Genomic DNA, 13,146 nt, shown 5'->3' on the forward strand with positions numbered 1-13,146 from the left:
GTTTGTAGTGTAGCTTATTATTTATAATAATATTTGGTCTTAGTAAGTAAAATTTTATTAAATGTAATGTAATACTATATATTACATATACTATATAAACGCTTATAGTTTTATAACCACAATAGTTCAATATTTAATTAAACTCAACAGCTCATCTTACACTATTCAGTGTAAGATTCTCTATATTTGATCAGATGTACTGTATTCTCAAAAGCTCAGCACTTTTCCCCTCTGGCTTCTGTTCCACCTGCAGTCTGTCACCCATGTGTCTCATTTGTTAGAACATTTGTGGTGTTCATGAGATATTTGGCACAAGTGTGTGCAGTGATATTCATTTTGGTGCTACTGTCCACTGTTATCTACTGCTGGCCAGACCCTCGTTGACAATGATGTCAGAGGCAGGCAAATGATGTCATGCTGTTCAAAACCTCATCTGGAATGTGAAACTAAGTGACTCAGTAGACATTTTTTTTTTTTTTTATCAGCACAAACGCAATAGGAATGTCACACATTAAATTAGCTCTTTCTCTGTCTTATACTTATTTTATTCATATTCTTATTCTTATTACAGTATAATTGTGGTCCTACATGCTGGTGAGTAATACATTGTTCCAGCTGGGCTAAAATGCATGCATAATATATTTTATTTTCGTATTTTTTGTGCTTAAAAAAAATGGGTTTATAAAGGTGTTAGTGTTAGTGTAAGTTATATATTGTATATATTGTTAACTATGTATATATTCATAATATAGCAAAACATGCATCTTTATGGACATTTTTTGTCATTGAACACTTTGGCTGTTATTAATTTTTTTTTTTAATCTGTTTTGAATGAAAACAGTATCTATTTTTGATAAAAATTGCTGTTTTTATTGGAATTTTAATAAATCACCCGGATTTCCTTTCATAATCTGTCATATGCTTGGTATACAAAAATATGTACACTCAGAACCTTCAGGACAAGATGTCCCACTACATCCCATTAATACTGCAATTGCATTGTATGCATGCCATTCAAGCAAAAATGCATTATTTGTTAATGAGCGTAGGTTTTATGACTTAAAAAGAATAAGATTTGCAATATTTTTGTCATGTTATCAGCTTTGTTCTGTAGAGCAAATCACTGTTTTCCTTGTTTTCTGTTTTTGAGCACTGCAAGGGAAATTACTTCAAATTATGTGATAATAATTGTATAGCGCCACAGCCTTATCACCCTGCAGCCAGGATTGGAGACCTCATGGGAACACTAGGTTGCTGTTGGAAGTGGTGTTAGTGAGGCCAGCAGGGGGGGCTCAACCTGCGTTCTGTGTGGGTCCCAGTGTAGTGAACGTAACACTATACTGTCAGTGAGTGCCGTCTTTCGAATGAGATGCTAAACTGACTCTTTGTGGTCATTAAAAATTCAAAGGCATTTCTTGAAAAATGTAGGCAGGGCCGGCGCATCTATAGAGGCGACCTAGGCGACCGCCTAGGGTGGCAGAACAGAGAGGGCGGCGCCCACGACACCTCCCTCAACACCCACGCCCGGAGTTGTCCGCAACAGCTCCCTCAACCCCCGCCGCCTCAGTTATATCCGCGCCTAGGATGGCAGAACTGAGAGGACGGTGTCCTCGACACCTCCCTCAACATCTGCGCCCTCAGTTATGCCAGGACACCTCCCTCACCCACCACGGCTTCAGTTATATCCACGCCTAGGGCGGCAGAACAGAGAGGACGGCTTACGCAACACCTTCCTCAACATCCGCGCCCTCAGTTATGTCCACGACCCAGAAAAAAACTGCACACACTTTTAAAAATCCTTAAATAGTATATCCACAAATGAAAATCATTTCACTATTTAGTCACTCTTCTAAATGTTCTAAACGTTTGTAATTTTCTTTTTTTCTGCTGATCATAAAACAAGATGTTATAAAAAAATAAATGGAAAAAAATCAGCTATTGAAATCCATATAGGAACAACAAATACTATGCAAGTCAGGGGCTGTTCTGCCAACATTCCTCAAAATGTTTGTGTTCAAAAGAAGAAAGAAACTCAAACTGGTTTGGAACAGGTGAAAGATGAGTTACCAATGACGCTATTTTATTTTTGAGGGGTTCAACTACCCTTTTAAAATGAATGAAGTTTGCAGTTATCATCAGTATTGATGCTGGAAAAGAAATCTACTGATAAAAGTCACAGAAAGACACCATTATGGTAGATTATTGACAGATAGTTTTATCCTTAACGCGCATATGTGTAACTTTTAAATAAACAGATAGGGGTAATGCAAAATCATTATACTCATAATCCTCTTATGTGATAGCATGTTGAGCTCTCCTAACAAGTTTGTTTTTATCTCTTTTAGGGTCTCTATGTGTTTTCTGTGTACTTCGTCATGCATAATCAGCTCTTCTGGCCTGGTAAGGCAACCTACACGGTGGAGATGAACGGTCACAGCAGCCCAGACTCCATTTACCAGAGCACCGGTGCAGCTACTGTCGGCGGAGGAGAAATCAGCAAGTCTACGCAAAACCTCATCAGTGCCATGGAAGAGGTGTGTTCATTACCAAGGATCCTGATGCATGTTTCTTATAAATACTTATGCCTAATTTGGCAGTGGCATCTGGTCAGAGGTGTAAAGTAACAAATTACAAATACTCAAATTATTGTGTAACTGCTAATTAAGTAAGCAGTTTGAAAAATGTGTACATTTACTCTCTTTGAGTACTTTTTAGTGCTGTATCTGTTCTTTTACTCCACTATTTTCCTTCAACCCGCAGTCACTACTTTTACCTGCAGTCACAATTTTTTTTTTCTTATCAATGGGGATTGGTTAAAAAAAAAAACAGTCCTGCGATTCCATTCCAATCAAATCACATAGACAGTAAAATCGCATTACTCTAAGCAATTTTAAGATATGGGCACTTTATAAATGCAGCAAACCATTTGGACGCATAAAGAGTGTCCAAGAGGATGTCTAAAATCATCCAAACATCCAAAAGGTGACTGTTTTAATGAAGGATGCCTACTGTAAGATGACTGACATCACCAAATGGCCCGAAACAATACTAAATGCACTACAGAATATTACATTTTCACACACATGCACAAACTGCATGTAAGCTGTTCACAGCGTAATTCTCACTACTTATTACTCTTGAGTACATTTAAAAAGGGCTACTTTACACTCGTACTTTGAATATTATTTTCAACAGATACATTTTTACTGTATTTGCACTACATTTTTGTGCTAGTAATAGTAATTTTACTTGAGTAATAGTTTTCAGTACTCTTTCCACCACTGCATCTGACAGTATTTCATACCACACACGTATTTGTAACATTAAATTGCTAGGCTTTGGATTTATGCATGTTTGCATAAGCACCTATTTATCATCCTGAAGCTGAGGCAGAGCACTCTCAGACCTGCATTTGTTCAGTGGGTCTGAAGAAGTGTTATGTAATAAAGAGTCCTGGTGTGGAAGCTCACATTCCTCTGAGCCCTCAATGTAAACTATTCACAGATCTGTGAACGAGGGCGTTCGCGAAGGGAAGACGGAGGACTGTGAAGAGACCGCACACTTCCTGGGAAAGATGGGCAGGGATCATGAAAGGCTTTTAGAGGAGATATTTAGAAAGAAAATATCTCGGTTTCCTTCAGTCTGCAGCTTAGCAGCATTAGTATGCGACGTTGTTCTCAAGACTCTACATGAGGGGTAAACAATCCTGTTCATGGAGGGCTTGTGGCTAGCTAAGTTTAGTTCTTACCCTAATTAAACACACCTGAACCAACTAGTCAATGTCTGCAGACTCACTGGAAACTTCTAGGCTTAAATTTTTTGCAGCTGGTTAGAACTAAAATGTACAGGAAAACACTACACTTCACTATTTATTCACGTGAGTTTGGTTTATGTTAGGGGTGAAAGAAAAAAAATTCATCGGTGCATCACCATTCTTTCTCTAGCAATTATGAATTGATTCTCAAAAGTTCAGAATCGATTCTGTTTTCAAATTAGACAGGAATGGTACAGGCCTGCACGGGTGTGAGCTAGAAACAGGTAAATAAAAAGCTTTGTCAGGTGGATATACATATGCTGCGAAATTCTCCTAATTTGGGCAAAGACAGACATACCTAAGAGTTTTAAAGACATGCTGTGGCACTGCGCTTCTCATCCAGTGTCCACTGTTCAAATTCCAACTGCACCTTAAAGCTAAACCTCGAGTCATTATAGTGTAGTGGAGGCCAGCTAGTGAAGTGCTGTGCCGATAAACCTAACTGCTCTGACCTCTAAAGGTGCTCTATCGACAGACGCTAGAGGCCATAGTCTTTAGCCTCCTTGGTAGAGCAACCGACTCCCATGCGGAAGGTCACCAGTTTGATCCTAGCTCAGAGCAGGTTGGGTGGTGTGGGAGTGAGATTTAGAAAGGTAAGTGTAGCATAGGCCAGCTAGTGTAGTGCTGTGCAGGTACACCTCACACCTTTGACCAAAAGGTGCTCTAGTGACAGACACTAGAGGCCATGGTCTTTAGCCTCCTTGGTAGAGCCAAGTCGCCGGTTTGATCCCAGCTCAGAGAGGGTTTGGTGTTGTAGGATTAGCTGGGTTACAATAGCATAGGGCTAACAGTGGCAAAGGACAATAATTGTCCAATATGTGAACCAGCTTTTAAATGACTGGACAGAATGGCATTAACATGAAGCATGAACACTGCGTCTTGTATTCTAAAAATTCAGATTGCGAATGAAAGTCAAAGTACTTGTGTTGTGCAGAAGCATTGTGTACTGCTATTCAAACTAGTTCTCTGTGGCTTTGAGCTAATATCAATTCTAATTTAATTTCCAAATATAATTTGCATATAAACATTTTAGCTTTGAATACATTTTTGTTAAAAGAATTTAACAAAAAATAAATAAAAATACAACACAGTCTTTGTAATCTGCCATTTCAATGTTACATTCCGAGCGTTTTCTGAATATAATTTCAATTTTGTTAAAAAGATAAATCATTTTTAAGATGGCAGTACTGTCATACATAGATTCCAGGCATAAACAAATGCATAGCAACTCCAATTCTGGTTAAAATTGTAAAGTTGGAAAGACGTTTTTGCGCCACAGAAGAAATTGGAAAACATGTACTGTAGGTCAAGAATAGTTCTTGGAATTGAATTGGGAATCCCAACATCGGATAGGATTGTGAGGTCCCTAAAGATAACCACACCTAGTTGCAATCTACCTCTTTGAAATAACATGACAATATGGGTAAAAAGCAATGAGTTATTATTATTACTTTATTTTATTATTATTATTTTTTAAATGGACTGGTGAATGAGATGGAGTTGTCTGAGAGCCAAGGAACTTTCAATCACTTTAATAAATAAATAAGCACAAAAATGCATGCCCTTACACACAACTGCCACCAAACTGAAAGCAAAACCAAACATAAGTTCTAGGCCTGGTCCTCTCTCGTCTTCCTTTGTCATCATTCTTCCTTTATAAACCGTTGAACTCAAGACCGGTGTGGCTCACAGGTGACACTCATCAGTGCTCACATTACCGGCCTCACTCCGTTTACAATAATGATTTACTTATTTATTATATTATTTTTTTGCTGTCATTAATATATATTTTTTTCTATCGCCACAGATTTAGTGTATGGATACAAACGTAGAAAAGTCCAGAAATGTGAAAACCAATATGACTTAAAATGAAATAATACATTTCTTCAGCCAAAGCTATTTGTTCTAAATAAACACTAAATGTGTTGATGCTACAATTTCTTGCTCGAACTGAATCTTAATTTGAAACCTCAATATGGTTGGAATATAAAAAAAGGTTGAGGGGAGGACTCTCATTTTAGGTACTCTGACCTCTAAGCCAGACTTGGGGAAACAAAACTAATCCTTTTTTTTTTGCATTGACTCATGGCTTAAAGTGTCTCGTAGTGTCACATGTGGCCTCGAGACAAGGGGAGGAGGAGGTGGAGAGAGGAAAGGAGGGCTGGTGGTCTCCTCTACCTCTTTAAACAGACATGACTGGGTGCCTGGTGGTGCTCAGTTCAGCCAGTGTACATTCTGTCCTGATCACAGGACTCTTGATAGGCTATTGTACCAGAATGAGGTGCCTGGGACATTGGGGGACTGCAGTGACCTCTCCCTCTGTCCTCCTGGGAAACAAAAAAAAATACACACCCAGCCAAAAGGAAATGAAGCCACTGCTATTAGGAAGCACATTTAAGGCAGGGCAGGCCAGATGTATTGTTTTTCAATGTAATGTTTAATTAGGCAGTTTTTTCTTTATGTTTATGAATGAAATGACTATTTATTCATGTCATGAAAAAGTCAACAGTGTTATTTTTAGTTGTGTGTCTCTTACAAGTGAGAATATTTCAAATGTGTTTAGTTTTTAGTTTTTTTTTACTTTATAATAACTGCACACTATGAATCATTTGTTGAGCATTAGCAAGCAGTTATTTCATCATTTGTTAAAAAATAACTTTGCATTACAAATACTGTATTCTCGACTTTAAGCACATGTATGTCGTGCTTAATGATTGTATTCTCATACTTTGGGAATGATTACCTGTTTATTACTAAATTAACTAAGTTTTTAAGATCATTCAAAATTAGTAAGTAAATGATAAATAAATAATTCAAATTAACATTTATATATCTTATTATTCAGGCATGCAGTAATAGTTACTTCGCTGAATGCTTTATTAACAAAAATTCCTACAGTTTTGTAAGCTCATTTAATTTGAGTACAATCTTTGTTATCAATGACAATTGAAGACTCATATTGATTCTATTAATTCGAGGTCGCCACAGCGGAATGAACCGTCAACTTATCCAGCAAGTTTTTACGCACGGCAATTCATAACTTTTTGATTTAGTGGCTAATTCGTATGAATTTGTACGATCTAATTTGTACAATTTAGTATAATTTGCTCATCCCCCAATGACAGTTGGGGTTAGGGGTGGGGTTAGGTGCCACGTCTCCTTTTTAAATTCTGAACTGAACCCGTACGAATTTGTACAAATTAGCCACTAAACTGACAAAACGTAAAATACTTTCGCTTCCTTGTGAGATCAAGCTGGAATATAAGGATTTTTTTTTTTTTAATTTAACCACATTATTTTAATTTACCAACATTACTAGGGCAAATAGTTTTAATGGTCAAAAACAAAAATATTTAAACAAAATATCTAATCTCTTCATATTAAAATAAACGGGGGAGTGTTGAAGAGACTTTAACTAAACAATCAAAGCAAACTTTAAGGTGTGAATAATAATGATACAAAAACCTCACACTACGTCAACAACATAATTCATAATAATCAAATCTGAGCTTTCAAGTAAAGAAACTAGCCATCATTATGCAAATACATACTGCAACATTACAAATTGTGAAGTTGAATGACTATATTACCCACTATGCTAAAATATCATTTAGATGGGGGGCTAGTGCCTGAGATGCACAAGAAAAGAAACCAAAAAGCCACTCTGTCGACATCCTTACACGCTTTTTAATTTACAATCTCTTTACTGCTGCTAGCAACCACACTTATTTTCACATGTGTTGTTATCCTGACCTAAAGTGACAATCACTTGTACATGAATTCCTTGACCATTTACAGTGGTCTTTGCGATTATGCTCCCCTGGTGTCTCTCATAACTAGGCAACCATCTGATCAATCGTTTCATCAGAGTATGACAAACGAAGCTGCAGTTCCGATGCAAGTTTATGGAGAAAATTTATAAGCATTGCAGTGTTTGGATGTGCTGTGTTTATTTTAGGTAATTAGTCTCCCATTATTTCTGAAATGTGTCTATTCGATACAAAGTGTGAAGCAGATTGGTTAGATTTACTTTTATGAATTGCTGTGAACAAAACTAGGTACAGCTGGAAAAAGCATACGGTTCACGTGCGTGCCTTTTGCACAACATGTGCGCGCCTCCATTGGAAATGACAAAGCTTATTGGCACTGCTTCCAAGGCTTGTGCTCAGCAGCCATATTTTTATAAAACTATTATGCTTCTTACCGAAACTATATACTGATTTTTTTTTTTTTATCAATTTTGACAATGGTGTTCGGTCAGTATGTAATGTAATATAATGTGTATATATATAGTGCATTCATTGGCCATACATCTAAAGCGTTTCACAATCAGCATGGATCTCTCCACACCACCGCTAGCGATTTTATCACCCGGCCCTAACTGGACAAAAAAAAACAAACATAAATTAAAATAGCTATATTTGTTTGAGTATTGTGTTATTCCAGTCTATTAATCTATTGTCACATAATTCTTTAGCAATCAATAATACAGTCTTCGCATGCTAGCAGAAAGGACTTGTACAAACAGAAAACATAGCATCCTATTTGTTGACAAGCATTTATCAGGCTAATTGCTGATTTGCTGACAATACTGGTTGTCAGAAGCATGTTAATGTCACTGTTTATAAAGCATAAATATGTTTTGAATGGTTATTCTTAGAAGTAAAAATACACTTAAATGACAAAATAATGTTATGTAACTGTTGTGGAAATATGAGAAACTGTTCTCCTCTCTGCAATGTTTAAAATTCATAGCACGCACAACAAAGCCACTCTGGTATCTTTGAGAAAATTGTGTTTCCCAGTACTAAATACACAAAGAAAAGCCATTCAAGTCTAGTATCCGACCAGGAAACTTGTTTCTATGACATTTCTGGTCGCATGTGAAGTAGGAATAATTTAATATAAAGATTTGCTCCTCGAGAAACAGAATTTTTTTGCCTCATTCCCATCTACAACCACAACAGAATTCATTGTAAAATGTGAACTCTGTCTTACCTTTCAGTACAACTCTATAGACATGGACGTTCTGGTACCCTGTGAATGACCCCTGCCCCAAACACCAGTGAATTCAGACTTGATTTGTGTGCTTCCTTTGAGCTCAAACTAACTACAAAAGTCTTTTTTAATGCAATGGAGCTTTGAAAAGAGGTCATTACTTGGTTGTAAAGACATTTGAAGACCTCTTTTTTTATCATGCTTTGCAGATCTCAGCAGACTGGGAAAGAGCTTCGCTGAGGCCCAGCAGTCAACCGAGCAGTATTTTCAAACCCAGTCCTCAGGACGAGGCCTACATCACTGAAGGAGGCTTCATAAACACCAGTCTTGTGCAGGACGAGGAGTCGCAGGAGTTTGATGACCTCATATTTGCCTTAAAAACTGGTATGTTACATTCTTTAAAAAATTCAGCTAAATCCTTTCAGATATTTAGCAGTACAATAAACATTTTGGAAACACTTTATTTTAATGGTCCATTTGAGTATTAGAAGACTGTCTGCTTAATATCTGTAGATACTGCTACTTCAACAGACATTTAACTGACTATGAGAAACTTTGCAAGTACATGTCAACTTACACTAACTCTAACCCCAACCTAAGTCTGTCATCATATTTTATGAAATTGTTTCCCTCATAATGCAGTCTTTTTGGTATCGCAGCCTTATTTTAAAGAAGCTGAAACAACACAATTCTTAAGATTTCATTGGGACAACTTAATTTTTTTATGTTCATTTAATTTGTGTTGGGATAACATGAATGAATTGTATGGAAACCTACATTTTTTACACTGTGTCTACGAGGTAATAGACGGTCTGCAAAGATTTGCACCACACTTTCACTTTACAAGTGGAAGAGCAAGTTTTGCGGCACTGAATATAGTTTTGAAAGACATACCTGAAGTAAAGCTATATTTTTGCTATGAGGAAGATATGTTTATGTTAGCAGGAAAGGCTAGGCAACAGAGGCACACATATTCAAAGGCACAAGAAAATGTAACAGACAGTGAAATCTATGCAGTCATTTTGACTGCTTTGGTAGTTCAAGTTAGAAATAATCAGAACTCTTTTATGTTTTGTAATTTGAATAAAATAACAATGTTAGAAAGAAATATTAATATTACATTTAGGAAAAGCCAAGGTATTGTAGATATATAGTTTATTTATACAATTAAATTACAAAATTTAAAAAGCTTAGTATTTATTGTGTTAAAACTTAGTTAATATGCTGAGTAAACCTTTTACTAATGAATAGAGGGAGGTCTTAAGCTAAGGGTGTACTCACACTAGGCATGGTTGTCTTGAACCGCTCAGGCGCAATTGTCTAATTACTAACTATTACTGTTTAATAACAGGCACAATTCAGTTTTAGTCAGGTGCATTTTGCACTCACAAAGGCCAAACGTACTGCGCTTGAGCCACAACTTTTTCATCCAGGCCAACGCCGGCCAACTGAACTGTGCCTGGGCCCAGTTCAGAGCACTCACACTTCATCACCTTAGAATTATAAGGTTCTATCTGACAGTTTTGTCAAAATTGAGTTATTGACATATTCTTATTAAATGACAACTTATTTACAATATGGAATGCTATATATATATATATATATATATATATATATATATATATATATATATATATATATATACATTATATAATAATATATATATAAATTGATTAGATTTTAAGACTTTTTATTTAAAAACAAATGTTACACACATACTGTTTGCAATGTAATGCAAAAACTTTGAAGCTCAGCATCTCAAAATTATTCAGAACGCAGATAGAACCATATTTCCAAGGTGACAACTTGTCAAACAAACTGGGAAATGGTGGTCAAATGTGCTTAGGCACGGTTCGGATAGCCTAATGTGAGTACACCTTAAGAATAGCTGCGGCATTTATATCATGGCTATGGGTCATTGCTGTATTAACTATGCGCACAGGGATTGGCTGATATGGGATTTGGCAGGCTACTACAGCTGTTACTTCCCCTTTTTGTCCAGAAGCAAAGATAATATTTAGAACAGTTATTTTGTAAATAATATTTTTCAAGATACAATGCTTGAAATTCCATCTAATAAGTATAACCATTTGTAGTTAACCTGAAGTCAGAACGCTTTGTGAAGTTTATTTATTAACTAATTTCGAGAGGATCACTTGCTCATAATTGACACGGCTGGCCCCGAGTCAAGTTAATGTAAGATGGCGTTTATGTTCTCCCTGTGCTCGTGTGGGTTTTCCCCGGGTCCTCCGGTTTCCTCCCACAGTCCAAAACATGAGACATAAGTAAATTGACTAAACCAAATCAGCACCATAGTCAATTCCACCAGCAGCTCACCCTTATAGCAATCCTTAAGCAGCAGGAGGGGTGGAGGGTTCTCGAGATCTACCTTCCCTCTCGCCCTGCAAAAGGGAGGGAGCCCTGGACTCGAGGATCTTATGAGCTCAGGGCTCTCCTGGGGCAGCATGCCAAACTAACTTCATTACCAATCACCAGCTAATTGTGAACTCTTAAAAGCATAGTTTGTAAAAAAAAAAATATGCTGTCATCTGTCAAAATGCTGCAGTGTGTTTAGTTTAGGTTAACTTATTCATGTTATCTATTCAAGTTCAAGTTCATTTATTTGATTGGTCACAAAACTGACTAAAGTGCTGGATATAAGTCAGAGTAAAATTCATTCATTCATTTTCTTGTCGGCTTAGTCCCTTTATTGATCTGGGGTCGCTTCAGTGGAATGAACCGCCAACTTATCCAGCAAATGTTTTACTCAGCGGATGCCCTTCCAGCTGCAACCCATCTCTGGGAAATATCCATACACATTCATTTACACTCATACACTACGGACTACGGGCTACTAATTTAGCCTACCCAATTCACCTGTACTGTATGTCTTTGGACTGTGGGGGAAACCGAAGCACCCAAAGGAAACCCACGTGAACGCAGGGAGAACATGCAACTCCACAGATACAAGCCAACTGACCCAGTCGAGGCTCAAACCAGTAACCTTTTTTCTGTGAGGCGACAGCACTACTTACTGTGCCACTGCGTCGTCTTTAAAGTAAAATTAAAAGACAGAATAGAAAAACATACAAAATAAGCCAACAGAAACAACTGAATAAAAAATGAAACAGTAGAAAGGACTTTTAAAATAGTTTTAAAAAGCCAAGCTAAATAGGTATGTTTTTAGGAGACATTTATTCACTTTCATTTATCCTGGAATTCTCACTAAGATTTCACACCTCTTTTATAAGAGAAACCAGGCCAAGGTAGACGCTTTACAGTAAAACCAAACATAAACATTAGCTGAGCAGCTTACATTGTAAGTCTTAAATATCATACATGCACGCTTCTGCATTTGCGCTTCTGGAGTTGTTGTTGGAGAGGGCAGGTGACAAAAAAAATGTCTCCCCTCGCAATATTTTAATTTTGGAGTGCACTACCTTGTTCAACCACTAGGTGTACAATACATACTGAACCTTGGTGTTTTGCGAATGCAGGCCCACATAATATTCATTAGAGGAGGTCATATTTTGATAATAATGCTCAGTCTCTGCACAGGTTCTGGCCTTAATGTGAGCGACAACGAGTCGATTCACGGCAGTCATGATGGAGGAAGTATGGCGAACTCTCAGATCGTCGAGCTGCGGAGGATCCCCATCGCAGACACACATCTCTAACCTCACCGATATTTTGTACTGAAAATTGTAAAAATAAGAAGAATAGTTGTTGATTTTTTACTGTTTCTGCCTTTGCACTAAATCTTGTTAGTTTTTAAGTTGTCTTTTTTATACGTGGAATTTGAAATTGTCTTTTTATGTATAAATATGTGAATATAATTATCACTAAATTAATTTGTGAACGTTTTTAGCATTGCTGTGAATTGAAATATTATGTAGATCGAGTGGAGGTTGGCCTGTAAGCCTCGAAATTCTGCTGCTTGATTTGTGTAACACCAATAATAAAAGATTCAAACTCCATTCAGTCTGTCTTCTTGCTACTTAATCTTTATTGCTTGCATTGAGATTACAGTGCATTGTCAGAACTGATTAAGGTATAAAGTGAAAGTTGACAAGCCGTATGTTTGTTTAAAGGTCAATGACCCTCCTCCCCCTATCACCTGTCTCAGCAGGTTGTTTTCACACCTCTAGTTCGGAAAAAAATCAGGAAAGTGGGTGAGTCCAGCTTTGTTTAGCTAGGAGAGTCAAGTGGCCAAAGAGGAAACGATACTAATGATACGATGCTGACGATACTAACAAACTTTGCCATCTGAATAAACATAGACAAAGAACACTGATCACACACAACAAATACATAGGGACAAGACAATCAACACT

The 13,146-nt window shown here is 37.1% G+C and overlaps 1 protein-coding gene across 3 annotated transcripts in view; it reads left to right on the plus strand.

The window, feature by feature from the left end:
• Positions 1–12,789, plus strand: part of adgrv1 (adhesion G protein-coupled receptor V1) — a 258,923-nt gene extending 246,134 nt beyond the window's left edge. For all 3 annotated transcript variants that reach the window (NM_001001845.2, XM_009301753.5, XM_005165511.6), the window contains 3 exon segments: positions 2,346–2,534; positions 9,022–9,196; positions 12,371–12,789. In NM_001001845.2, coding sequence (NP_001001845.2) covers positions 2,346–2,534; positions 9,022–9,196; positions 12,371–12,489 — 483 coding nt within the window. In that variant the 3' untranslated portion in view covers positions 12,490–12,789.
• Positions 12,790–13,146: the final 357 nt, after the last annotated feature.

This window comes from Danio rerio, chromosome 5 (assembly GCF_049306965.1).
Source record: "Danio rerio strain Tuebingen ecotype United States chromosome 5, GRCz12tu, whole genome shotgun sequence".
Lineage (NCBI taxonomy): Eukaryota > Metazoa > Chordata > Actinopteri > Cypriniformes > Danionidae > Danio > Danio rerio.